At 41.1% G+C, this 27,996-nt stretch overlaps 1 protein-coding gene and 2 long non-coding RNA genes across 5 annotated transcripts in view; 1 reads left to right on the top strand and 2 right to left on the bottom strand.

Annotated features, from left to right (window-relative positions):
* Window positions 1-17: 17 nt before the first annotated feature.
* Window positions 18-10,634, bottom strand: LOC119013063. 2 transcript variants are annotated; one of them, XR_005072676.1, is made up of 6 exons: window positions 10,444-10,634; window positions 8,056-9,195; window positions 6,501-6,582; window positions 1,849-1,957; window positions 794-891; window positions 18-709 (listed from the first exon to the last, which is right to left on the bottom strand). It is a non-coding gene; the product is annotated as an uncharacterized LOC119013063 (long non-coding RNA). The 2 variants fall into 2 exon arrangements; XR_005072677.1 differs by lacking the exon at window positions 10,444-10,634 and adding an exon at window positions 9,466-9,592.
* Window positions 9,604-27,870, top strand: LOC119013058 (serine palmitoyltransferase 2-like). Its single transcript, XM_037087406.1, has 12 exons — window positions 9,604-9,893; window positions 12,976-13,170; window positions 13,545-13,699; window positions 14,527-14,675; window positions 15,581-15,705; window positions 16,912-17,005; window positions 17,236-17,341; window positions 18,961-19,180; window positions 19,965-20,091; window positions 23,437-23,572; window positions 23,893-24,022; window positions 25,346-27,870. Exons 1-12 carry the CDS (start codon window positions 9,747-9,749, stop codon window positions 25,457-25,459), a joined length of 1,698 nt encoding a protein of 565 aa, XP_036943301.1. The 5' UTR covers window positions 9,604-9,746; the 3' UTR covers window positions 25,460-27,870.
* Window positions 20,001-27,996, bottom strand: part of LOC119013064 — a 28,734-nt gene continuing 20,738 nt past the window's right edge. Inside the window, exon 3 of one of the 2 annotated variants that reach the window (XR_005072679.1) lies at window positions 20,001-20,111. This is a non-coding gene — a long non-coding RNA (uncharacterized LOC119013064). Of the gene's footprint in view, window positions 20,112-23,907; window positions 24,042-27,996 lie in introns of those variants that run through there. The other variant, XR_005072678.1, reaches the window with a different exon arrangement.

Below are 27,996 nucleotides of genomic sequence, written 5' to 3'. Positions count from 1 at the left end.
AAAAGAAGAATCATAAATAGAATTTACAAATGAAATTTTAATCCATCAATAAATAGTGCGTACTAATTTACAAAACCATCATTTAACATCTTTCAAAGAAACATGACATGAAACGTGTTATAAATAATAATGGAATTTAAAAAATCTATTTGAAAATATGGTTTAAAAAGACAAGTAGCTGGATTAAAAAATGTAAGTAAGAATAGAGATTTTTAAAAGGGAAATTTCCTTTTCTGTCTGCTTTGCAATTTAGCCTTTCCATGGCACTTTGGTCCTCGAGCCAGTAAAATGAGGTAAAACACAAATTAGTCGATGTAACAAGCTCTCTGATTGGTTATTGTCATCTGCAAACGTATGACACGCCTGGATGTGCATTTGAAGACAGGAGCTGTCTGTTTGTCTGTAGTCTGATGGTGTGGTGGCAGTTACCTCTTTTCAGTCATGTTTCCAGTCAGGGCGCTTTCTGTTGTTCCTCTTTAAAAGCTGATGAGAAGTTGGCTTGAATAAAAGTACAGAGTCCATGTCTGTGAGCAGGTGAAGTCGCAGTCCACAACGACCTGAAGGAGTTTTCATCAAGAAATGTCTGTCCAATGTCCTGCAGTTCAGGAAACCGTCGCCCAACAAGAGGGTCAGCAGCTGCGACGTCCTCAGCAGCCTACTGCTCTTTGTGTTTTCTTGCAGAGCCCAGCTCACTGCTCATCTGGTCATTCTGGAGAAACCAACAGTGACCATCAGTACACTGCAGATGTATCATCCAGATTTGATACACCTTGTACAGTTGACAGATACTCACACTTTTCCTGCCACTTCAGGCTCCTGTGGTGGCTCGTATCTGTCGCTTGGCTCGTCTTGATCGTCCCGGTGATTCATCCTTTTCAACTCGTCCATCACCTGCAGGATGAGAAAGAACAGCAGTGGTGAGTTTTTGTCTTTGTGGTGATCTTGTTTGTCGTTGTGGAGTTCTTAAGTGTATTTGTGAAGGTTTTGTGTGTATCTGGAGGTTTCGTAGGTTCAAACTCATGAGCTCTTTAGAGATCTAAAAGGTTGAAATCTAGAAATCTTCAGTCAAATAAAACCTCACTTAGGCAAGTTTATTCATATATAAGCATTCATTAAAACATTAAGACATTAAAACAGCATCTGAAAGACAGGAGGGGAAAAAAGCTACTATAATAATCTACAGATAAAAAATATGCATTAAATGCATCTAATTATTTGAAAGCCACAGACAACAGACTACTTTTTTTTTAGTAAGTAACTGTATCAGAACAAACATTTTAAATATCCCTCCCAATCCCCTCGTATAAGTAAACCCAATGTGTTCACTACTGAAAACATTTAGTTCTTTATAGACCAGTAAAAGGATTTTAGGATTTTAAAGTCTTTCTTTTGATACACAGGGAGTCAGTGCAGGGACTTAAGAAACACATTAAACCAGAACTGAGACAAACACACAGAAACCATTCTGTGCAGACTACAATGAGGCTGCATAATGAGCATATAAACTACTTTAGCTGCTCAAAATGACCTTTTATCTGTCTGCTTCGTGATGAAACCCTCTCACTGAGCTGCTGTTAGCTTCATTAATGTGATGAGAGATGGAGAGACGCTAACCTGCTCACACATTATTAAACAACACATGGGCCCTGTTTCCAAATCAGTCATTCCCCAAATAGGAATAGATAATGAAGGTAATGGAAGCCCTGGACTCCACTGCAGAAAGAAATGTATATATTAAATATAGTTAAAGCTGTAACAATGCAGCTGAGAGCAGACACTGGACTCCATGGAAAGACTCAACACGTTCTTTAAAAATCAGGGGTGAGCAGGATTAAAACCACAACATACAACCACTGCTGCTTCAGGTTCCTGTTGTGGCTTGTCTTCATCCTGAATGCTTGTCTTGTTCGTCTCGACTGCTCGTGTTGTTCATCCTTCCTTTCGATTCGCCCATCACCTGCAGGAAGAAAAAAAGGAGCAGTGGTAGTTTGATGTCTCTTTGTGGGTATTTTTGGGGGGGGGGGGGTTTGTGTTTAATTTTTGGAGGTTTTGTGTGTTTGCAGAGGTTTTGTGTATTTGTGGAGGTTTTAGTGTTTGTGGGGTTTTTTGTGTGTTTGTGGAGGTTTTGTGTGTTTGTGGAAGTTTTATGTTTGTGGAGGTTTTTGTGTTTGTTTGTGGGGGTTTTGTGCTTGTGAGGGTTTTGTGTTTTATTTGTGGAGGTTTTGTGTGTTTGTGGAAGTTTTTTGTTTGTGGAGGTTTTGTGTTTTATTTGAGGAGGTTGTGCGTTTGTGAAAGTTTCTGTTTTATTTGTTGAGTTTTGGGTCTTTGTGGAGATTTTGTGTGTATATGGGGAGATTTTGTGTATATTTGTGGTTATTTTTTGTGTCACTGTGAAAATGTATTGTTTTTTGTGGAGGTTTTGTGTATTTGTGGAGGTTTTTGTGTTTGTTTGCGGAGGTTTTTGTGTGTTTGTGGAGGTTTTTTGTGTGTTTGTGGAGGTTTTGTGTTTGTGGAGGTTTTTGTGTTTGTTTGTGGAGGTTTTGTGCTTGTGAAGGTTTTGTGTTTGTGAAGGTTTTTTGTTTGTGGAGGTTTTGTGTTTTATTTGTGGAGGTTGTGTGTTTGTGAATGTTTTGTGTTTGTGAAGGTTTTTTGTTTGTGGAGGTTTTGTGTTTTATTTGTGGAGGTTGTGTGTTTGTGGAGGTTTTGTGTTTTATTTGTGGAGGTTGTGTGTTTGTGAAAGTTTCTGTTTTGTTTGTTGAGGTTTTGTGTCTTTGTGGAGATTTTGTGTGTATATGGGGAGATTTTGTGTGTATATGGGGAGATTTTGTGTATATTTGTGGTTATTTTGTGTGTCACTGTGAAAATGTCTAGTCTTTTTTGGGAGGTTTTGAGTCTCTCTGTATAAAGCATATAACATGTGTATAAACTGAGAGCCACAAAATTAGAACCAATGACAGGTGAAATAAATAACATGGATCATTGTGTTCCAATGTCATGTTCGGCTGTGAAGCCATGAGTCCCAGCATTCATGTGGATGTCTCTTTGACAAACAACATTCACACAAACACAGCTGCAGAACAAGTACACCCCCTCATGGCAGCAGCACTCCTTGGTGGCAGTGCCCCCCCAGCAGGACAACGCGCATGCATTGCTGCAAAAACTGCTCAGGAACGACCCGAGAAACTTGGGAAAGAGCTCAAGGTGTCAACCTGGCCGCCAGACTCCCCAGATCTCAATCCAATTGAGCTTCCATGGGATGCAGTCTGAGCCAAGAACGATCCATGGGGGCCCCAACATGAATGGTAGTTGGTTCTGGCGCATCCCATAGATGCTCAACTGGATTGGGATCTGGAGAATGAGGAGGCCAGTTTGACACCTTGGGTTCTTTGCCATGAGAGGGTGTACTTGGTCTGAACGGTGTTTGGGTGGGTGGTGTTTGTCAAAGAGAATACACATAAATGACAGAACTCAAAGTTTCCCAGCAGAACATTTGATTGTAACAAGATGATCAATGCTCACTTCACTTGTCAGTTGTTTTAATATTGTGACTGAACAGTGTAGATATACATGTTAAATACTTTTCATATTTTGCATAAATTTAGTTTTGTTTTTTTATTTATTTTATATGAAGTCTCTAAAACAAGTCATCCACATAAACAAATGTTTGAACATTTACATTGATGTAAAATTATTCTGAATGCTCATTAAGGTAGTTTACTTAAGTTCAGTTTTGAGCTACTTACTGTCCCTGAGTATTTACATTTTCTGCAACTTCAAACTGATTAAACTATAATAAACTATATTATTCATACTTTCATGGCACTTTGTCCAACAGCTTTAGTTACTAGTTACTTTGTACATTCATATAATCAATATCAAATATTCACTGATCAAACATGATGTATTATTATAGATTAAGCTACCCAGCATTAAAAGCAGAAAGTTGAGACATTAGAGAAGAAATATGAAAAAAACCCAGTGTCCTGCATTATGGGGGACAATTATTAATCAATTGATTAATTGCGTGATGTCGCCATAATCACGAAGCATACTCAAACCGCTGATTTTTGAGTCTCATTCTCAGGTCGTCTATGCACATCACGGGCTATTAACAGGACTCATAGAGAGCCAAGTTGTTAACAGTGAGAGGGCTTTTTTTCATATACATTTCATTTCAAAATATATTTTTTGTGTTTATCCACTAGCTGTAAAAACACTCCTTGAATCCTGTGAGTTTTGTGGTGGGCCCTATGTCTGCCATGGCTGGTCAGTTCACACAAGCCTGATAACCAGGTTTGCCAGGCAAACCTCTACGGCGGTGAACTGTTAGTCGTGACTTACTGCGCTCAACATTCTTAAGCTAACACTGTTAGCCTGAAAAGCTTTATACAACAATGTTTCTCAAGCAAAACAACAACTTCCAAGGCTTCATGAAGCTTATCAATCACCCTCTGAATGCATAGTTGCGCGCTTGAGTGGAGATGTACCTGAACTGACAACAAACCTTCAATACACTCAGAAGGACGCAGACAAACTAACAACCGCTCGAACTGTTTTTAGCTATCAGTTCGCTGCACTTCTACCATGAACAAGACCACAACAACTGCTTCCAAACAAAAAACCTTACCACAGCACAATCGGATCATTATTAGTGGTCTGCTGGACAGTGAGGCCGAGGGCCCTGTAACAGCTTTATAATGATCTCTGCTTGGTGTTATCAAGCAGGATGCTGTTTCACACAGTTGCAAAGAAAATGAATTCCTGCAATTGTTTTGATTATGTTTTATCACAGAGGTTCAACATTATCTTCAAGCAAAGGCATCGCGCCCATACACACTGAACTCGCGAGGGGAATCGTCATGGACAGATGAGGGCAGAGATCCAAGCTGCTTTAGTGGCGTCAGGCTAGCTTCTACCGTGGCCCTGAGCATGTCCCTAGCCAGGCCGAGGCCCAAACTAAACACGCACACTTTGTGCACGCTTCTACCAACCATAGGTGTCTGAACATGAGGGACCTGTAAGTTGGCGGGATCGCACAAGGGCTCGTAAGATACGCTATTACCAATACCAGCAACTGATCAAAGGCCTGACTACTGCCATTCATGGAAACCACTGCTTACAGCTCCGATGGACAGCACTCGGGCATTTGCCATTGAAGATAGCTGAAGTCCGGTCAGGTTAACCTATAACTTACAATAATAATATAATAATAACACCAGAATTGCCTGGCAGACCACTAACAACTGGAAAGCTCTACACAACAAGGCCTCCAAAACAACACGTCTCCACTCAGTTCTGTTGGTGTTGTAGCTGTCAATTCGCTGCACTTACCATGAATAAGAACACCAATGTTAACCCCAGGCTCTGCTCAACTTAGATAGGACATAGACAAACTAACAAACGCTCATGTCTCTGGTCATTCTGCTGGTGTTTGTAGCTCAGCTTGCTGCACCTCTACCATGAATGAGACGACAAGAACCAAATCTGAACCAAAAACTTCACCACCACACAGTTGCACATCATGAACTGAATACGATCCTTATTAGTGGCCTGCTGGTCGAATAGGCCGAGGCTCATGCTAATGCTGAATCTACATATATGAAGCTGTCCATTTAAAATGTAAAAGCCCCAGCTCAAAACCCACAGGGTTCAAAGGAAGTAGAAGTATTTTAAACCAGTTTTGTTTTACTGAGAGGAAATATAAACAAGTCTTGTTATAGTGCCTAAATGCATTTATCTGATATAATTCATAAAGTATTTAACATGTGTACACACTGAGAGACACAACATTAGAATCAATGACAGGTGAAATAAATAACATGGATCATTGTGTTCCAATGTCATGTTCGGCTGTGAAACCAGGAGTCCTAGCATTCATGTGGATGTCTCTTTGACGAACATCAGTCACCCAAACACAGCTGCAGAACAAGTACACCCTCTCATGGCAGCAGCACTCCTTGGTGGCAGTGCCCCCCCAGCAGGACAACGCGCATGCATTGCTGCAAAAACTGCTCAGGAACGACCCGAGAAACTTGGGAAAGAGCTCAAGGTGTCAACCTGGCCGCCAGACTCCCCAGATCTCAATACAATTGAGCATCCACAGGATGCAGTCTGAGCCAAGAACAATCCATGGGGGCCCCAACATGGATGGTAGTTGGTTCTGGCGCATCCCACAGATGCTCAACTGGATTGGGATCTGGAGAATGAGGAGGCCAGTTTGACACCTTGGGTTCTTTGCCATGAGGGGGTGTACTTGGTCTGAACGGTGTTTGGGTGGGCTGTGTTTGTCAAAGAGAATCCACAGAAATGACAGAACTCAAAGTTTCCCAGCAGAACATTTGATTGTAACAAGATGATCAATGCTCACTTCACTTGTCAGTTGTTTTAATATTGTGGCTGAACAGAGTAGATATACATGTTAAATAATATAGTATTAATGAACAGCAACTGACCAGTCTCACACTTTCTGCCTTTAATTTTTGTCCCTCCACTGCACTGACCTTGTTAGACCAGGTGACTCGCCTCTCCAGGTCTGATCACCAGCTGTTCCACTTGAAGATGAAGACAAGTCCCACTTTTCACCTGGAGAGAGGAGTAAGAACTTGAGTATAACATGATGACTACATGCAAAGGTGTGTGTGTGTGTGTGTGTGTGTGTATATATATATATATATATATACACACACACACATATATATACATATATATACATTCTGATCTTAACAGAAAAAAAGATGATTATAATTTTAAAATAAAGGATGATATAGCAGTCTGTAACCATGTGCATGACATCACTTCAGGAGTCTCACATCACTCTGCACTGTAAAATCTACTATAATCTGATTTAATAAATGTGTTTTTAAAGGTAAACCAAATGTATTAAGTCCTGAGAACATTTAGTGCTTTATATACGAGTAAAATAATTTCAAAGTCTATCCTTTGAAACACAGGGAGTCAGTGCAGTGATTTAACAAACACATTAAACCAAAACTGAGACAAACACACTGAATACATTCTGTGCAGGCTACAATGGCTGCATATTGTGTGTATAAACTACTTTAGCGGCTAAAAATTACCTTCTAGATGCTGATATACTAACATACTGAGACATTATTAAAGTCAACACATGAAGCCTGTTAGCTAACTGTGCTGTACTCAGATATTAGGCTGTAATGATGCTAGTATTAACAAGCTAACATTACACAGCACGATAATGGCGTCATGCTAACACTCTCCAACAGACACACACCTTAGCTAACATGCAAACACGTCTGTAAAAAACACGACGATTAAATGACTCAGACGTCTTTATAAGCTCGTTTTAGTCTCAGTACCCGCTTCATGTGCCCTTACCCGTTAATAAAGGCAGCTGAGCCGCTGCTAACAAACCCGGCAGTGCATCTCCAACAACTCTAAAGTCAGCTAGCTAGCATACCATAACATAACCACTCACTTCAACTGACTAGCAAACGGTAGCTAACCAGATTTCATGGCGTTCTAATGAATACATTTTAAAAAGCTTCATGCCGATTTTACCAAATCTACCGACTTGTTTTGAGAAAGTGACCAACGTTTGATTAACCGTGAGTTATCCATGTAATAAACACGGCAGAGAAAAAAAACGACCAAAATCACAATGGAGTTTGGTGCAAGAGCAAAACACAATGTCCCAAACGGATTTAATTGGATGTAATTACAGGTTTATGTTCGAGCCGAATTTACCGCTACACTTAACAGTTAAAAGGGACGTGTTCAGCTTCTTGTTAGAGTTATTTCAGAAACATTTGAGGCAAAAACAAACCTCACCAACATGAGAAGGGAGGCTGGCTCCATTTTAACTGGCACATATGTAAAACTTGCAGGGCTTGGACAAAGCATGAAGGTAGTTACTATGTACAGCTCACTGATATATGAAAGAATATCACCTGGACTTATTACCTGAGACTGGTAGATAATAACTGATCTGTACACCTCCCAAACAGACATGAATACACCTGTGCTGCACAGGGAGCTGTACGAGTAAAGCAGAATACACACACAGAATAGTTTACTGACCTTGTTCGTGTCCTCAGAGAAGAGCTGCTCCGACCAAAGTGAAGATCCACCTGTGGTTTATGAAGCTTCTAAATGTTTTAGCACGAAATACACTCAACGAGTCGTGGGCGGGTCTCAATTTAGGCGCGAAGCAGCTAATTTTGGCGGGCGCCAATCCCCGTCCTCAAGGAGGGTGGGACTTATTTTGCTGGGGGTTCACCTGGACTGAACCAGGAAGTAACAGAACTGAGGCAGGACACAGAGCACACTGTTCTTAATAAGATTAAATATGTTTCATTTTTATTGGTTTTTAATTTTCCATGATATTGAAGTAATAAAAACTAATCAGAAAGGAATCAAGTTACATTACTCTCATATTATAATAAGGAGGATTTGGGTCATCTGGGACACCACAGCTCAAGTGTTATTGTTTTCTGTTCTGTACTTTGACCATAAATTCATGTTGGATGTCATGTGAATGAATTGATGGGGGTGATGTCACGGAAAGGGGCCAGACACTTGTCAATCATGATCCCTTGGAATCACATGATTTAAGATTCTGATCAGTCATAAATACGAAAATGTCTCTGATTTTTATCACATTATTTGATCTTTTTAGGCTACAACATACTAACAAGGACTACCTGGGGCATAAATAATGAACATCTGTGAGGCTTGCAGTTGCAGCTGATTTGCTTACTGTGTGAAAGAAAATGTACATTGATTGAATTTAAAAGAAAAATCTTATTGATGATATTGTTTTCAAAAGGTTATACACTTCTAATAGAGCGGAGAATTAAATGAATAATCAAAGTAATAACCAGTTCATGTAATCTAAATTAATTGACTTGATATGTCCACTTTAGAAATACTGAGAACAAACAAGACTCAGTCACCATGAAAAAAGCTTTTATACATAAAACATGAAGTTACGGGTTTACAGTTCTGTTGACAGGAGGAAAAAAAATAGATGTAAGAAACCTCAGGAGGAGCCACAGAGGAGGGGTCCCTCTCCCAGCACAGACAGACATGTCTTAATTACAGAACAAAACAACAACACCTCAATTTGCAGATTGCATTGACAGAATATCTGATACAAAGTATAACAATTGTGAAGCGTGTGGATCCGGGAGGAGGACTGAGCAGGCAGAGGCCACAGACCTGGAAGAGGGCAGGCCACACAGTATAATTAGCAGCCAATAAGGAAAACATCAGAATGGAGAGGCATCAAAGTTTACAGAAATTCAGATTATTATTTTTTTTTACATTAATTATAATATAATTAATTTTCATACATTTGTTTTTGTTTGATTGATTTGTTTTACTAAAGCTAGAATGCATCAAGTTAATTAATTACTAAATTATACTAAACTGAATCTCTTCTTGGAGATGTCAACTAATCACAGCTGTTAATAAAAACCCCTTATTTACTCATGAGAGGCCTCATACTGAAGAAATGATCCTCACTGATACCGACAATCCTGGCCAGAGTTATGAGTCACTCTTTTTATAGACGATCTTTGTACCGAAGAAACGTCACTGGCCAATGAGATTCCTCCTGGGCGTGGATTTCCGGCAGGCTCGTGCGGCCACAGAGTAGAGTGGGCGTTGAACCCGTCTTCCTCCCTGCTCATACATGACTTCACGACCAACGTTACACAAGTTGGCCAACTTGAAATCGTGAAATTACCAGTCGCAGCCGGCCGACCAAGATGACGGAAAGCTCCGCTAACAAGCTGCTAAACGGAGACGCCTGTCACCGGACCTCAAACGGGCGGAAATCGAGTAAAAATGGCTTCGTGAAGAACCACTGCTTGTTTCAACAGCCACAGAAGTACCGTCGCCCCAGGGAGAGGAAGGTAAGGCCCAACCGTCAACTGCTCGACATGGGAGGACCGTAAACAAGCCCTGCTGTGTTTGCTGCTGTGTGTAGGCGAACAGTTTCGTAAAAAATAACGTTCGCTAGCTTTTTTATTTCTTGCTTCCGTTTTAGGTATTGCGACTGTACGTTTTTTTTTTTTGTTGTTGTGGTGTATTTGGAGGCACCACGGAAAGTGTGAGCACCGGCTGTGTGACAACAGCCTCACCGTTGCATCACTTCACTAGTCGACAGTGTTATATCAACACCAACGGTAATTAGATTAACGCTAAGTTGATTTAAACTTACTACACTCGGGCCTCTAAGCGTTACATCTAAGCTAGTCGAGCGGGATTTGTCCCAATGCGACATATTTCAAGCTAGCTGTTGACATTTGCTACACGGAATTTCATCTACAACTCCTAATCACCCGTCTCCAGCAGTACGTCGTATTTTAAACAATATTGTTCCTAAAACACACACTTTAGCCTGTAACCTGTGTTGATATGGAAACCTCTTGTTTTTTGCGTGGTAAACTTCCTCAAGCTTACCTGCTACCTGATCAGGGTGGATTGTAGTGGTGACTTCTGCTGTAACCTTACACCCTGTTGTTTCTGTGAATGTGTGGTGAAGATAGACCGGTCTCTGTTTACACAGACCACGGCCATGTTGTGTTGTTAGCAGAAAAGCTGTGTGTGTGTGTGTCTGTGTGTGTGTGTGTGTGTGTGTGTGTGTGTGTGTGTGTGTGTGTGTGTGTGAGAGAGAGAGAGAGAGAGAGAGAGAGAGAGAGAGAGAGAGAGAGAGAGTCTCCTGGGAGAGGAGGGCAGGCCTGCTTCTACATGACACTTCAGCGGGAGAGGAATGTCTCCAGGCTGGGGTAGGGTGTGGTCCTTCCCAGGGTGGAGGGAATAGTACAGAAACTCTGGAGTTTCTGTGTGTTTTTGTGTGTAGTGGTGGAGGTGGAGCACACACACTCACCCCCTTGTGTTTTTGTTTTAGATGTTTGGGTCGGACACAGAGGAGAGATCTGTAGTGAAAGAAAAGCATCACATCTCTTACATTCGGCAAGATCAGACCTCCAGACTTAAACAGCTTAAAGCTGCTGATTTCAACATAACTGTGGATTTACACAATTCAATCCAGATGCTATGGCTGTCATACCCGTAACATCCACCATATGCATATAATGTCTTCATCCTGCCTGATTAAGGCAGGATGAAGACATTATCCTGAAGGTTATTCCCAGTAGAAATTCAGAAGAGGCGTCAGTAAACTTCATTGAGCAAAGTATTTGGAGTCACAAGACTAATTAAAGGAAGTCACTTTTTCACCATGGAGGACTTTCCTATCTCTTAGATGAACCAGACCAGTGTGTTTATGATTTGTTTCCAATGATGTGAAACAGTGTGATTGTGAATGATGGTGTAAACAACGCTTCAAGGTTAGTGCTAATCAGGATTGCTATCGTTATTGTAAATATGGGGTCACCTCATGCTGTTGTGATAGGAGCTCTGCTGGTTCATGATAAGGCGACTAATCCCAGACTTGCGTCTCTAAGAGAAACCAGGGTGCGTAAGAACTCGATGCCTCTTGTGACTGTGACCTTCAGTGTCTCTTAAATCTGCTGGTCAACATGTTAACTGGTCTATTAACTTCTCACAGGACAAGTAACAGTATTTTGACGATTTTACAGTAACAGAGCAGTGACATAGAGTATGTCTTCCTGGGTCGAGGTCACCAGCTGGAAAAGGGATTTTTCCATATCAAGCTAGCTGTAATCCCAACTATATGGAGAATGTATGAATAAATGATTTTACAGGAAGCTTTCTGTTCGGATGGTAGCGTCAATAAGTAAATAAGCAGAGAGAGGACTCACTTATTTTCTCTGTTTCAGGCCTAATGTGAGACTAATCCCATGCGCAAGCTTTTCTGATTGTGTTCACAATGTAATGCGATCATTATCGGTTGAGCTGCAGGGCAGGCATGATGTGAAAGAGCAAATTTCCAGTTTGTTGAAAGGATGGTCTTGGAACATTGGCTCTGCTGTCCAGCTATAAACGAATGAAACGGGTCCGCCTCTTCCCAGTCCCAGTCTGTCCACAGGTATAAAAGATTAATCAGGTGTGACGTCAGTTGGTCAAACTGTATTTAGCAGCCGTGGTTGGAGTCTCTTTGAGTGGATGTGAATGTGAATGTGTTTTTGTGCATGCTGCTTGAGACAGTTGACAAACCATGGTTTTTATGGTTACCTGGTCTCTTTTTGGAGCTTAAAAAAAGAGACCTATTTGACTGGCTTTGACACACACACACACACACACACATACACAAACACTCAAACACACACACAGTGCAGTGCTCTCCTGTTCCCTGCCCCAGAGGTATTTCTTGGAGAAGCATGACTGGTCACATGAGGCATGGTTGCTAAGCTGCGGGCCTGAGCCTGTAATGAGTGACCACCTTCATTTGTTTAATGTTGTTTCGTAGACAGCCAGTCCACAGTCTGAAATGCAGTGATGCTAGTTTGTTTTTTTGTGGGATTCCTCCAAAGTGTGACCACATTTATATAGTCCCATAACCCAAGATCAATATTGCTATTCATAAAACTTAATGAATTAGAACCCTGGATTGATGGCCATATTACCGTTCACTGGTCCATGAGGGCCCGGGAGTGGTTAGGTTTCCATGAATTGACTTGCTTATTACAGCCTTCACTAGGGTTCGAACTCTCTTTCCAAGAAAAACACAATTTGATCAAATGAGCCCTGCTGTCGTCTAGTCTGAGCCCAGTTTATACTGGCTTGGTCTGGTCTGCTTTATATCACAGTTTATTGAGCTGCCTATTGTGGCAGATTAATGAGTAAACAGACTTTAAGCAGAGATAAACCATGACATTTTAAAGGAAAACCACCCACTTAAACTTCTTTCAACATGACATAACGTGATGTGAGTTAGTCAAGATTATTACCATAAATCTGTGTTTTGGGAGTTCGATTTGTTTACTTTAAAAAAGGGAGAAAAAAAAAAGGTGTTTGCTTTTACTATGTCAGTTGTAACTGACACTTATTTATGTTATTGTCCCCCAGAACCAAAATGTTACACACAACCCCAGCCTGTACAAGAAGCCCTTTGCAGAATCATTTGAGGAGACTCCTCTCCTGGTGGCCGTGCTCACCTACATGGGCTATGGCATCCTCACCATCTTTGGCTACCTGAGAGACTTCCTTCGCCACTGGAACATCGAGAAGTGCCATGTGGCTCGGGAGAGAGAGGAACAGAAGGTAAAGTATTATGAACACACAGACTCTTTTCAGTGTGGTTTGTAATGTGTAATTCAGAGGAGTTCATGTCAGTTCAATCTGACCAAATGCTCTAAGACTTTCTTTGAAAAGCTACTTATGATAAAACTAAGGTGTTCATTAAAACAGTTTTATTTTAAATCCTAGAAAATAATTATGGCCCCTCCTGCTATGACAGCTATCGCAGTGTTTCACGCACATGTCACACTCTCTGTCACACCCATGATTTGTGGTTTCGCAGTCATCATTCACTGTTTCCCCTGGCTGCCACAGAACAAAGATGGCTCCTTTAGAATGTAATGATTTGCTTAGACATGATATAAAGAAATCATCAATATTTTTTCTTTCCCCTGCAGGATTTTGTCCCACTCTATCAGGACTTTGAGAACTTCTACACCAGGAACTTGTACATGAGGATTCGAGACAACTGGAACCGACCTATCTGTAGCGTTCCTGGTGCTAAGATGGACCTGGTGGAGAGAGTTTCCCATGACTACAATTGGACCTTCGAGTAAGTTGCGGTATTGTGGCAAAGGATGTGAGTGCTTGTTGTCCCTTGTACTTAAGGTTGATTTCTTCTGTGCCTCTGCTCCACACCTCATCGGGAAGTTTATCAATTTACACTTTCAGTCATTGACCCTAAGTTTCCGATAATATAAAGTGTGATAATAATAAGTGTGATGTCATCCATGAGTCAGATGGTTATGTTGAAATCGCTAGTATCTGTCATGTGGCACTGAACAGAAACACAAACACAGAGCAGCCATAAAGTTCTCCTCAGATGACAGATACAATTGAGATAGGACAACATTTATATGAATGGCATTATGGCGATTTTATTTTTTGTCCCATTTTTAATTTAATTTGCACTTCTCACCTTAAGGAAATTGAAAATATCACTGTACTGCTGTACATCACTGATCCCCTAATTGCTTGATTTCTGTGATATTTTAAGACAGGTATAAAATCACTTCTGTTGGTGTTAGCTGGGGCTAATGTATTCAGGCTTTTTTAGAACAGTTCAAACAACTGGGGACAGTGCTCATATATCTCTGTAGGCAAACTACTCTGATAACAGTGAAGGTTGTGTTATATTTTCCTACTTATCTCATTGGAATGTAGAGTATAATATGCTCCGTTCCAGCTGAATTCCCATGGGACAATAAACTATTGTATATTAGCACGGCACATGATAACTGGGCCAGTTAATGGATAACATTGAGCATGAAATGGTTGTTGGGCAACCAGGGTAGACAGGCGCACATGTTGAAGATAATTACTGCTATCAACACAAATTCAAGGTAGTAATGTTAACTGTGACTCTGACGTCCCTCTCAGGCACACAGGCAAGGTGGTGAAGGACGTCATCAATATGGGCTCGTACAACTACCTCGGCTTTGCTGAGAACGTCGGGGCTTGTGCTGACGCCGCTATTGAATCCACGAAGAAGTATGGAGTGGGAGTGGGCAGCACTCGCTGTGAGCTGGGTGAGGATCAATCACGTTATTCTGAACATGAGGAATGGTTTCAAAAAGCTGTCATGAGTTTTCATTTTGTCAGAGTGTTTTTATTATAAAAAGGGAGTTCATGATGAAATGGATGTTATTTCACACTATCTCAGAAAAAATCACAGTTTCATGGTTATTGGTAGTACACATGTATTATGATTATTAGTGTCAGTTACAATTACCCTTAATGGAATAAAGAATTAAGTTCATTTTGGTTGAAAAAAAAATCTTGTTAAATCAAAATATTATATCCTAACAGACATGAAACTTGATTTAAAAACTAAAAAAAAGAATACAATACCTCAGATAACTAAATGTCAGCGGAATAATACACTGCTGGTACTTCAACGACTGCTCCCTCCATTGTTGATCACTTTTTCAGCAAACAACAAGTGGTGTTAGTGGGTCTGAAGAACTGAAAGTCTGAGTGTGAACTATGGTGATGCATTCTGAAAGCTTTGAAGTTCTTAGCACCTTGCATCCTGCAGCCCCCTTTTGAGTTTGGCAGCGAGAGTGCATTTCATTCTCGATCAAATATTTGTACTCTGAGTCAAGCCTGCCTTTGCAGAGGCATTGCAGCACATGGTGTGTTACTGCCACCTGTTGATTAGCAGAACAGTGTGACTCCATTGTTAGTGCTGTGTATCACATCACCTGCATGCATGTGTACGTGATTGTGCGTCCCCTTGCGGAAAAAGGGACCTGCTCAAACAAAAATAGCTCCATAGCACCACTGCAAGAAGTTAAAAAAATAAAACATGACTGTACTGGCCTCACTATTCGTTGAACCGTAGAAGAAAACAATTATGACTTTTCTCCCATGAGACAGTTTTCATTGCACTGGTGGGAAAATTGTGGTTAAACTGAGGTGATGCAATTTCCAGGGAACCTGGACATCCACGAGGAGATGGAGCAGTTGGTTGCCAGGTTCCTGGGTGTTGAGTCATCAATGGCTTTTGGCATGGGCTTCGCAACCAACTCCATGAACATTCCTGCTCTCACTGGGAAGGTATGGAATTTCATTTACTTCCTTTGTTTGTTTAGATCATTGTACTCCTCTTGATTTGATTACTTAATCTTTTCCACCTGTGTTTTTACAGTCACATAACTCTCTGTATCCACACTACGTGAGTGTATTATAATAGTTTTATTGTTTAAGGAAATACTGTTTCCTGTGCCAAGTGAAAACAGGCAACCTTTTTTCAGATATATAGCCAAGCCTGAAGAGTTCAGACTGTTCCAGAACACACTAGTTTCCGGCCAAAGCATTGAAAACATTTTGACAAGTACGACTTACTGTTGTTCTAACCTCAGCTTATCACATGAACCAGCCCGTACCCGCATCCCCACTTTTCTTTCCTTACCCATGTCGCTTTAACAGGAAGTAGAAATCTGAGCTGACAGGAGTGTGCACCTTGTGTCAAGTGAAACGTTTCCTCACAACCACGAGTAAAAAACAGACAGGCAGAAGGTCAGGAGGGACGGAAACTTAGAGCGGAACAGTAAAGATCTGAGTCACTGTCCATGTCTCAAGTGTACATACAGTAAATTCTTAACCGTCACAGCTCACATGGTATAATTGTGTGTTGTCTAACAAGGACATTCATTCACTGATGAGAGAAAGTGGTGTGACCAGTCTGACTGTTTGGGTGTGTTGACTTTAACAGGATATGGTGTCTGCAATACTTTGAATAATGAGTAAAACTTTCCAATGGAGATATATGGATATATATATTTTTCTAAAAGAAGCTCACACTTTGATTATTTAAAAAAAATCACACTTTTTTGTTGGGATTATTATTTCCCAATTTATTAAAAGTAATAAGTGAGCATGATGATGAGATTTTCTTACTTTTCTAAGGGCAGAAATGATATAAGTTCATAACTGTGTTAGTAAATGTATTCATGGCAACAGACATACCGAACAGCTTAAACCCCTAAGCCTGGATCATGGGTTATACAGCAGGAGACTTTGGGTCAGTCGTCATCAAAGAGCAAAGTCGTTGCTCAACACTATAAAACTCCAGCATGTGATTTTCTGGAGTATGACAATTACGCAATCAGAGCTTTAAAGAGGATTGAATAGTTTTTGATTTTTCTGGCTAATTGGAGATTGCTGCTGTCCTGATGTTGAAGCTGAAATCAACAGTTTATAGAATAAAAACTGCAACATGAATAATTTCTCCTTTTCTTCTTCTTCTTCTTCTTCTTTTAGGGTTGTCTTATTTTGAGTGATGAGCTGAATCACGCGTCACTGGTGCTGGGTGCCCGCCTGTCTGCATCCACAATCCGGGTCTTCAAACACAACAGTGGGTGACCTCCAATAATGAGCAACCATACCAAACAGTTACACAGTAACACAGAGCAAATGGGATAAAAGAAGCTTAAATGCATCTTTCAACACGATGAAACAGGAATTAGTTTTAATCTGCTTCATCTGACAGGGTAGAAAATACATTTAACATGGGTGTGTTACAGCAGGTTGCTTCACTCAGTTCAAGATTGTCTTCATGAGATGTGTTCATTCTCTGTATCCTAGACATGCAAAGCCTGGAGAAGCTGCTGAGAGATGCCATTGTACACGGGCAGCCAAGAACCCACCGTCCCTGGAAGAAAATACTCATCGTGGTGGAGGGAATATACAGGTAAACACAATAATCTGTCATTCCATCCCACACTCACAAACATTTACTGCGCTACATTACTGAGCTTTTCCACTTCTTCTGTTTCTATTATTATTTCACTGGAATTACTTCTATGCTGTGTATCCCATAAAACACACATTGTTTGCTACCAATTACTTGACGCCCACAGTTTTCTGAGTGAGTGACTCATTAATCTTGATCAAGCTAGACTGGGAGCGTATTTGTCCCTTTATGTGAACATTTACGAAAAACCATGAAACCACTTTGAAACAGATGTTAATGTATAACCTACTCTTTAACAGTATGTTACTTATGTAAATTGTTGAGTTAAGTGGGAAGCATGTTGGAGGGTGACAGAGATCAATCTGCAAGTTTAAGAACAGAAATCTTGGGGCATTTTATGAACTTTGGCTGAGCGTGACTTCTGCCTCACAACATTTACTAATCGCATTAGCCACTTAGACCTGAAGCCAACGGCTGCAGCAGTAAATAATAACTTGCAGCAAACCAAGCCAATCGGCCCAGATCTGAGGAGGCGCTGTCAACTTTGCATCCAACTCTGAGAGAGGTGTGTGCAGTAAATACCTTAACTTAACGCTGCTATGTGAAAACAATGTTATTGTAGATTACAAAATGTGTAAGACGCTGCAGATGGATGAATGTTTTGTTTTGTTAATGTTTATGTATTGAAAAGATGCAGATTTTATTTTGTAGACTTCTGTAGTCTTATTATTGGAAGGAATTTCTGGATGAAAGGAGAATCAGTGTCAAACACTGAGGTGGATTGAGAATCGTTTTGCATTTGAGTCGTTGTCATTTGAGTCATTTGAGGCCAGTAAAGATTCACACCTCTCGTCACAATGCAAAGTGACTGATTTACAAATCTTGCCACGGGTCCCAAAGACTGTTTTTATGACATGACCCTGTCCCCATCTTCACTGTAGCAGCAAACCAATTTGCAGTAAAACGATGAAGCTCTTTTACAAGACAAGTTAAGCAACATCTCAGCAGATTAGAGTGCAACGTAGGAACATTTTCTGCTGAATAATTTACTCAACACACTGTACATAGACTGTTTGATGGGACCAATTGTGAATACCGATGTCACTGTTTCTCATTCAAACAGTTTCTTAGCCATGATGGCAACACTCCCTTACACTTTGTTTAAATATAAAAATAATGTTCCCTCTTTCCTTTAAGCATAATGTGCTTTGAAGTGTACTTTGTCTAAAGGTAATCAATCCTGTTGATCAATATATTTCTTAGAGAAACTGCCCACACAGTCCCGTGCTGATGCCATGTTAATGGAGTCTCATTTCCACTGGGACTGCTAGAGTAGTTTGTGCGTACATAGGTGTAACCGCCTCCACATACACAACTAATCAAAGGTTGTCTATACGGTCAATTGCTCACTCCTTCAGTCAATTACACCACAGCTAGCTGAAGTTGCTGTATTCTCCATTACAGAACCTCTGCTAGAATATTGATCAGGGAGCAAGAAAGCTCATTACATTCAAATAAACTGTTTATTTATTAGGTCTTTGCATGTCTTTTACTATAAATGAGTCGTTGGGCGACTCTGAACTTATTGATTTTAACATCATGTTCTTCTCCTGTAGTATGGAGGGGTCCATCGTGCGTCTGCCGGAGGTCATTGCTCTGAAGAAGCGCTACAAGGCGTATCTGTACCTGGATGAGGCCCACAGTATCGGGGCCTTGGGGCCTAACGGCAGAGGAGTGGTGGACTACTTTGGCCTGGATCCCAAAGATGTCGACATCATGATGGGAACATTCACCAAGAGCTTCGGTGCTGCTGGAGGATATATTGGAGGCAAAAAGGTGGGTGAAGGCTTGGAACCCTTCTTCAATGTAAGGGAAATAATGAAGCATGCTGGTTACAGAAGCTGGAGTTCTTAGACATCCTCTACAGGGACCTGAGCAATTTCCTGACTGCTGAGACCCAAGACGTTGTGCGTCATTCCATTTTTGTGTTGGTCAACACTGTTTACCAGAAATGGGAAATTTTGCTTCCTGTTTTTCTGGAAAGGCTGGATTCTGTGTGAGCATTCACTTTAAGTCAGTGCAGAGGTGCAGATAAATACAGAGGAAGTGCAGTCATACATAAACAAGATGGAACTACAGCTTTAGCAACACTTGAAAACAGGAATAACTGGCTGAAACCCCAGAACACACATTTCTCACCATGTGAAATATTCGACAGTTTTCATACCCACAGTGACCAGACGGGGGCGCATTTGCTGAAATAAAGTTTCCCTTGAAATTAGGAAACCTTTTATCCAAACGTTCAAATTGAAGGTTAGATAAAATGGCAAATAATATCATTATTATTTTTGTCTATCATAAAGACCTAATACTGCTTGAATTGGGACTGAAACAGCTTGAGTTACATGTCTGAGACATAATGTGATAATTCATATTATTCAAATTATTAAATCTATCATATAATAACAAAGAGCTGCGTAAAATATGTAGTTTTACTCATCATCACCATTCAGAGTCTTCATTAACAGACTAACTTACTTGTCTGATGTTTATGATTGGCTGCCTCAGTCTGAATCTTAATAACAAGTGTTACAACATTATTTTAAATTGTCTCTTTCAGGAGCTGATCGACTACCTGCGCAACCACTCTCACAGTGCCCTGTATGCCACCTCCATGTCTCCTCCTGTGGCCCAGCAGATCATCACCTCGATGAAGATCATCATGGGAGAGGATGGGACCACACTGGGTAGGTGTCAGAACATGAAACTGTGTGCAAAGAGAAGAGAGAGCACCTGTTAAACTTCTATAGTTGTTGCCATTCCAGAGGGTATTTAGGGTGTTTTATGTGGAGAAGATACAACCAGCAAGTATAAATGTAAATTCAACATTTGGTTTAGCACCAGCCACAAAGAAGCCAATGAAGCATGTTTAGAGTTTGGTGCACTGACGCTCTCTTCTTGGAAATGTTTTTCCTTGCGTTTGCTGCTATTCTGAAATTCCCGACCTTCCATCAGTAGCCACAAGATGGCAGTAAAAGCCTGTAGCTCAGATCGAATTCTGCTCTGCACGCCTGAGGTCTGACTGGTTTACAGAAATTTGCTCTCTTTCAGTTCACATGCACTTTCCCAACTTTTGTACTTTGGCTTATCCGACTGATTGCGCTTGTTTACAGTGGGAATGTTTAAATCCCAGCCAAGTGAAAAAGCTGATTATCTATGACAAACTGGCAATTATTTACCAGCAAACAGAGGTGTGTTCGACAGCCTTATCAAACTGTACGGCATGTGTAAACCCATTGGAGATGTACTGTAAATGCTACACAGGTCCATGCCCTTCATATGATTTACATTCACAAATTTACAAGTCTCATGTAATCACAAACTTTGATGCAAATGCCAGAAACTGTAATTTCCTGTTCTCCAATGTCTCCAATTTCAAGATGAATGTAGGGGGTGTCGCGATAAACTGTTACTGATGATTAACAATAACACGTATGATAATATCGTGTGAATAATCCAGCGCAGATGTTGGGCCTTGTTAATCTTTTGTGTAGCACTTCATCTGGTTGCCTTGTCACTATTTATTAGGTGTGCGGTATGTTTTTTTTTTGTACACTTTGAGTGTTAAGATAAATCCTGCAGTTTGATTGTGTCTCCTCAGCATTCTTTTTGCACTTCTGAGAATCTCTCTGTAGTCTCGTGTGTGCGTTTTTATAAAAAACGATGGGTGGACAGTCGCAGTCCTCTGTCCGACTGAGCCCTGGCTGATGGAAGGTCTTGAAGTGGTGGTATGCTGACACTTCTACCCTCTACGCTTTATGGCTTTCAGATGTGTGTTTCTTTGTGGATGTGTGCTTCTTTGCCTTCATGCTGGGTACAAAGCAGCATGGTGCTCAGGGCCAGAGATCTTAGCAGATCAAACTCTGCTGGACTCATCTCCTACACACACAAACAGATCACTAAGTCTTGTTTTTCTTGCAGGGCGGAACCCCCTTTAGTCTTTACAGGGCCTGATTGATGCTGCCTCCCCTTAAAATGCTGATATAAGATCAGGTTACTTAGCTCCCCAGTCGTTCAGTCATTAGGTATGGGAGTAAACACCTGGAGCAACCTTTTTATAGTGTGACTGTTGCACATCAGTACTTCTCCAAACCATTCCCGGTATAGAGGACCAGGCTGGCTGACCTTCCAACATAACCCAGTTTTGCTCAAAGACTAACAATGGCATTGTGATTGGTTGCAGCCCTGTCACTGTTTGAAATTCAGGCCTTTGAACACTCAGACATTGACACAAAGTCGAAGTGACAGTTGAGCTGCCTGCTAACAGTTTGTTGCAGCGCTCAAGTCGCTCAGGACGGCTGCTCATGGTTCCCGGCATAGGCCCGCATCAACATGGACATTTGTTGTTTGAAGCTCACATCAATCAAATATGTGGATGGGAAATAACGGCTCTAGACGAGCAAAGCTTTCTTCAATATGCAAAGAATGCTAAAGCGAAATGTCTGAATATAATATGCTACTGGTTTTTTTTTTCTGTTTTATCACTCAGCACTGAGAATAGATTTGGATTCCTTGACTGTGGAAAAAAACAAAAAAAGCGTCTGGATAAATATAATGTCAGACTTTGTTGTGTCTCGAGGAGCTTTGAAGCTCGGGTGTTTCTGCTCTGTTTTTCAGCACAGTCAGGCAGATGTGAGTGTTGCTGTCGGCGCTTTGTGCCATATGGTTATTTGTTTGGTTAGATGCTATCTCTGGAGGCCCGGCTCGAGGACTCAGCGAGTGAATGCATAGTGTGCATCAGACTGACACGAGAGGATTGATGCTTGTTTAGTATCTTTGACCTTGACTTTAAAGACTCCTGGTTGTCTTCAAAGGAAAGTGATGTAGTGCTTCAGGACATGATAAGAAAAAAATGGCGTTTATTGATGGCTTTTACACTCTTATGGATTTTTGTTGTTGTTCTGGTCGACATTGTGGTTTGTCTGTTAAATTATTGCCCGTCTTCATGTCATTCATAGGACGGTCAAGAGACTGTATTCACACAGCGGCCATTTTTCTCTGATGTCATGCTCAGGGTGGGAAGCTGGTATCATTAGCTAACTTTAGATAACTTGGTTAAAGATGGGTGTCAATAAGTGAGAATCATTTATTCATTCCTAACTCTAACATGCTAATGGCTTGAAAATATGGCCGATATCCCTCTGAAGAGTTTTGGGGGTGAGCAACTTCTCAGTTGCTGATCAATCTAGAAGCTGTGAATTGATAATGGTTTTTCAGTCTTCCTACATTCACACGACCCGCAACTTGGAACACAGCAGCAAGACGTCTGAGCGTCTCATTCTGTGTGTGACGTGTAAAGAAAATGGCCACTGTGTCAACATGTTCCATTATCAAGCGATATAATCGTCTGTTTTTGAGCCAGACTGCATTTGTTTTACACTATCGTTGCATGCATCTACAGTTTTCTGTTTCCTTAACTTGGACTCTGAACAGAAGCTGATAAAATGGTTTCACAGGGCTTACAAGCATAAATAATAAATAGAGAATAGTGTTGTCGGACCTTCCAGCCCCCACATGTGTTTTCACTTATTGTGGCTGATTAGATCTCTGCACAGGTTGCCTGGTGCTGTGGGTGGTCACCAGACTTCACGGACTAATTACAGGAATGATAAAGGTGTAAGTTGTGTGCCAGGATGCAGCAGAAGAGGGAGGAAATTGCTGATCAATACCAGTCTGTGCAGCGGCTCACAGAGCTGATGAAAGGAGGGCTAATTAGGCATATTAAGTGAAAACACCTGTGTGGGCGCACCATGGGTGAGAGGGGACTTTCATCATTGAAGCTAAGAGATGCAAACTTGCTGATACTCGTTATCGAGGTTTTCTAATCGCAGCAGAGCATTGGTTGGCAGCAGTACAGAGTTATTAATGGTTTTGAGCTGCTATTACACTGAAGAAAGGTGGCGATACTACCGAATACATGTCCGTCATGGATAACTGATTTAACTGTTGTCCGTCCAAGTCTGCTCTGTGTAACAGCAATAAGCTTAATGCCCACATGTTGAACTATCCCTCTGTTTATCTGCCCTCTCCAGGTGCTGATCGCCTCAGACAGCTGTCAGAGAACACCACCTACTTCCGCAGAAAACTCCGTGAAATGGGCTTCATCATCTACGGCAACGATGACTCACCCGTCGTACCCATGATGCTCTACATGCCTGCCAAAATTGGGTGTGTTCTTCCCCTCCGTTTCGTTTTTTTTTTTTTTTTTGATATTTTAGTGCTTTAAACATCAAGGTTATTTAGGATGACTAATCAGAAGAGCCTCCCAAATGATTTGACATTTTAAAAATACACAAAGGCTCTAATTTAAATAACTTCACTTACGGTTGTCCCCGCTCCAAATAGAATGTGTGGAGAGCTGTTTATGATTTAAGTTTCACACATTAAAGAGAGCGCCATGTAAGATGTGGTGCCGGCAGTGGAGACGTCAGATCATCAGTTAGATGTAGATTTGCCCCGTGTCTAAATGTCGCCGTTGCTTTTTTCAGGGCATTCGGTCGGGAGATGTTAAAGAGAAACATCGGCACAGTGGTCGTCGGCTTCCCAGCAACACCCATCATCGAGTCCAGGGCGCGTTTCTGCGTTTCGGCCGCCCATACCAGAGAGATGCTGAACACAGTAAGTTGTCGTCCAGTAACTGATGACACAAGACACAAGAATGATGTACGATTAATCATATATCAGACAATATATATCGTCTTCTATCGATTTTTGGATGGTGTTACATCGTGATAGAGGGTAGGAGTTGTCTTTTCATGGTTTTGAAAGCGACAGTGGTGTCGCAATTTTTCTATTTTGTCACACAGTCCAATGTCCTATGAAGTGCAGATATATATCACAAACTCCAATATAGTCTAATAATATTGCATTATGTATCCTGGCCCTACATAAAACTGCCCTCTTCACTCTTCCTCTTGACGTGGGAACAACCCGACATTTGATTAAGCATGAAATGTCACACACAGTTTGGTTCTTTTTGTCAGAACATCAGCACAAACGGTCATCTCTTAAAGGCAGCAGTGTTCCCGGGAGATTAGTAAAATAGTTTTAAGGATAATCTGGACTGTTTTCGATGAAAGCAACCACTTCACTACAGATATGCCATTTTATCATCCAAGATGTAAGGAGAAAGTCTTCTGCACTACTGGACCAACATCAAGGGATGTTGTTACAGGACAGACGTATATTTCTGAAGACTTCATTTTATCCCCAACATGATATAAAGAGTTACCTAGCACTCCATCAGCTTTCTTCAGCTGTGTGTGTGTGTGAGTGAGCCTGTTGAATAATAAAGGCACCCAATATGTCCTTGTATTTATTATGAAGAAACTTGGAAGGCCAAAGCTGTCTCCAAGTATTACAGCGCGGCTCAGACGGAGACTTTTATTTGAGCTGCTCTGTCTCTCCAAAGACACTTCATTCATCTTACTGAGGAGCATGTCAACACCATTCGTAATAGTCCATTTAAAGGGCATCAGCCAGCCTTTGTAGAGCGCTCCGAGGAGCCGCTTTTTCCGTCTTTGGAAAAGCCAGCCCCTCGCTATTTCTCAAACCATGGAATCAGAAAAAAGAAAAAAAAAAAAAAGGTCAGGAGGAAGGTAAATTGTTTCCAGGTGCCCGGCAGTGTTGCAATGCTGATACAGTCTCTCGTGGAAAGAAGTGGAGGAGTTTGTGTTCAGTTGTGGTTTACGCAGGGAGCCCTCTGTCATGTTTAGTGCTTGAAAATCCACCAGTGATTAAGTCTTATCACTTCATCTATCTCCTGCAGAAGCAGCAGCCCTCTTCTAAGTTGCGATGTGTGTGTGTAATCCTGAGTTGTTGTGTTTTGTTTTTTTTTATTGTGTGGCTTGTCTGTCGGGGTATCTTCACTTTATTATGATCGACATAAGTAATATCTGTGTGGATTCACACTGATGGCGTTCCTGCTGTTCTTTTTGCCAGGCGTTGGAGGCCATCAGTGAAGTGGGCGACCTGCTGCAGCTGAAGTACTCCAGACGTGAACAGCCTCTCCCCTCGCTCGGGTGGATGGCCGAGGAGAGCCTTCTTCAGGACTGAGCCACATCATCCAGTCCCCCCTCACCCCACCCCGACCCCCGGCTACTTACTTTACCTTTTCTTTTTCTTTGTCCCTCATTTTCCTCTGAGCCAGTCTCTTCACCCCACCATGGACTCACCACAACCAGAGTCCTTCACCTGTTTAGGAGAACCTGCACACCAGCGTCACTCATCAGCGGTGTGCAGTCCGTGACGAGTACATTTCACGCCTATAGCAGTGGAAGAACCAAAATCACCCCCTCAACTTTTCTGTCTGTTGTTACAAAGCAGTTCAGAGCCTTTCAGTTTGTCTTAACTTATTGTGACTGCATCGGTCTAACGTTGAGTCTTACCCCTGTGTGCACATCGAATGTGTGTCTTATTTGTGCAATAATAATAACAAGAACAACGTGGAGTTCCTTCGTCGTACAAACAACCGTGAAGCAAAGTCGACCAATTTTTTTTTTTTTTTTCACCTCGAGTTCCTACTCGTGCGCTCGGAGAAAAAAGAAATCTGATAGCAGCCGTTGCTATGACGTACAGAAGAGTAAAAAATTGTAAAATGTAAATATTATTTATCCCGAAGTTGGACAGCATCCCAGCTCTCAAAGAGAGATACATTATTTCACAGGAGTAACATTAGCATGTTCACTCCATTTGTATTTATCTGATGGCTTTTTTTTCTAATCACTTCTACTTGAAAAGAGAGTATAGAATATTGGGTTCTTTCCCTAACCAAAGGATATATATAAATATATATATATGTATAGATATGTTTTCTACATGTTCTCTTAAAATGCAAAGCAGATGTTCCAAAAGAAAACATTTAACAGGGAAAGAATCCCAGGGAGCAAGACTACGGAATATTTTTTACTGCTTATTTTCTAGAAATATTTTTCAGCCTTATTTACTGTTTACACCTGCACTCAAAAACTTGAGCCCAGTGTCTTTAACATTTCTGTAAACTAATGAGCTACACGTGTGATTTTTTTCTTCTCCTTTTTTTTTTTTTTTTTTAAATTTTATTGTTTTTTTCCGTTCTCACTCAAGTGCTTTCATGTGAATCAGCGTCGACACCGATCTCTGAGCACCGTGACACGCTGCAGCTACGATCTGTATGTATGACGATGCCCGCTTCCCACGCTCATCCGATATACAGACAGCGTTATTTATTGTTAAAAAAAAAAAAAATGTCTGTCATCTTTCAGCTATGTTCCTGTTTCTGTGAAAAAAAAATAGAAAAAAATGTAAACTGTTATCTGAAAGGCAGCTTCAAATGTGTCCCCCGGGCAGAAGGTGTGCGTTTTTTAACTGACTACTTACACGTCTTAACTTCAGTGCGAGCACTACTGACAGGCATGGTGAAAATGCACAGATGACGTAGTCACTGAAATGTGCAGGATTTTTGTGGATATGCTTCAAATGTCGTCTATGTTTTTTTTTGTTTGTTTGTTCTTCATCATTTATCATCCGTGGTCATCTTCTTGAATGACATTCCATATCAAGCTGCTTTCAGTGTCAAGAGTTTGTTTTGTTGTAACTGTTTGTGTCTGTATGAGCTCAAACAGGACAAAACATGCCACTGTTGGATATCCTGTTCGTGTGTGTGTGTGTGTTTGTGTCCTATCACTTAATTGATGTGAATCTGGAGGCCCCGTCAGAGAATGTGACCATTCCTATAAATGTTCATCAAAGTGATTAAACTCAAACTTCATGCACATTTTCCTCTGTGTGTTTGGCATTTTCAGCACGGCGCAACAAACTTTCGGCCTCTCGATTTTTTTTTTTTTTTAACTGTACATCCTTTTTAGGCATTAACCGCATTGTGTCGTCTCTGAGTGAGTCATTCCAAATAGTGTTTTCTGTCTTGCACACACACACACACTCAAAAAGTATGGCTTGATTAACAACTCCGTGATGCATTTGCTTTCAATAAACATGATCTAAAAGGTGGAACGCATGACTATGATCTGGAATTGCACTCTTCAGAAAATGTGCCCCGACATAAAACATTTTTCTTCTTGTCAAAGTTTCCTCTCAAGCTGTCTGCACCGTGCAGTACGCTCCCGCTCTGCATTTTCTGTCTATGGAGGCAAAAAAAATGTAATTGCAAACAGCAACATGTCTGTTTCTCTCAGCCAGGTTTCCCTCTCTGAAACTGAGGAGAGATTTTTAAAAAAAAAATGTGTTTGAGTTGCTCTGAGCTCTTTGATGTAACGTGAGATGATTTTTTTTCCAGCCTACCTACTGCAAATACCTTGCGGACTGACCTGCCGTGACCGGTTTGGGGAAACTTGCTTATCAGTTTGCTTTTGCCCTTGGAATTGTATTTGGGTTGAAGATAAACCACTTGGAGGAGTTTGTAAAGCCATGATGTTTGTTGACCATGCTGCTGGAAACAGTGCTGATTAAATCACTTTATTTGTATCAAGCTCTGGAACGGCTTTGTGTTTATTTACGGCAGACAGACACACAGACACACACTGCAAGTTACAACTTAAAAAGCTTGTGACGAACATGTTTGTAAGCCTTTCTGACTGATAAGTCACTGACATCCT

The sequence above is a fragment of the Acanthopagrus latus genome, chromosome 22 (genome assembly GCF_904848185.1).
Source record: "Acanthopagrus latus isolate v.2019 chromosome 22, fAcaLat1.1, whole genome shotgun sequence".
NCBI lineage: Eukaryota > Metazoa > Chordata > Actinopteri > Spariformes > Sparidae > Acanthopagrus > Acanthopagrus latus.
This window is presented reverse-complemented; position numbering and strand designations above follow the sequence as displayed.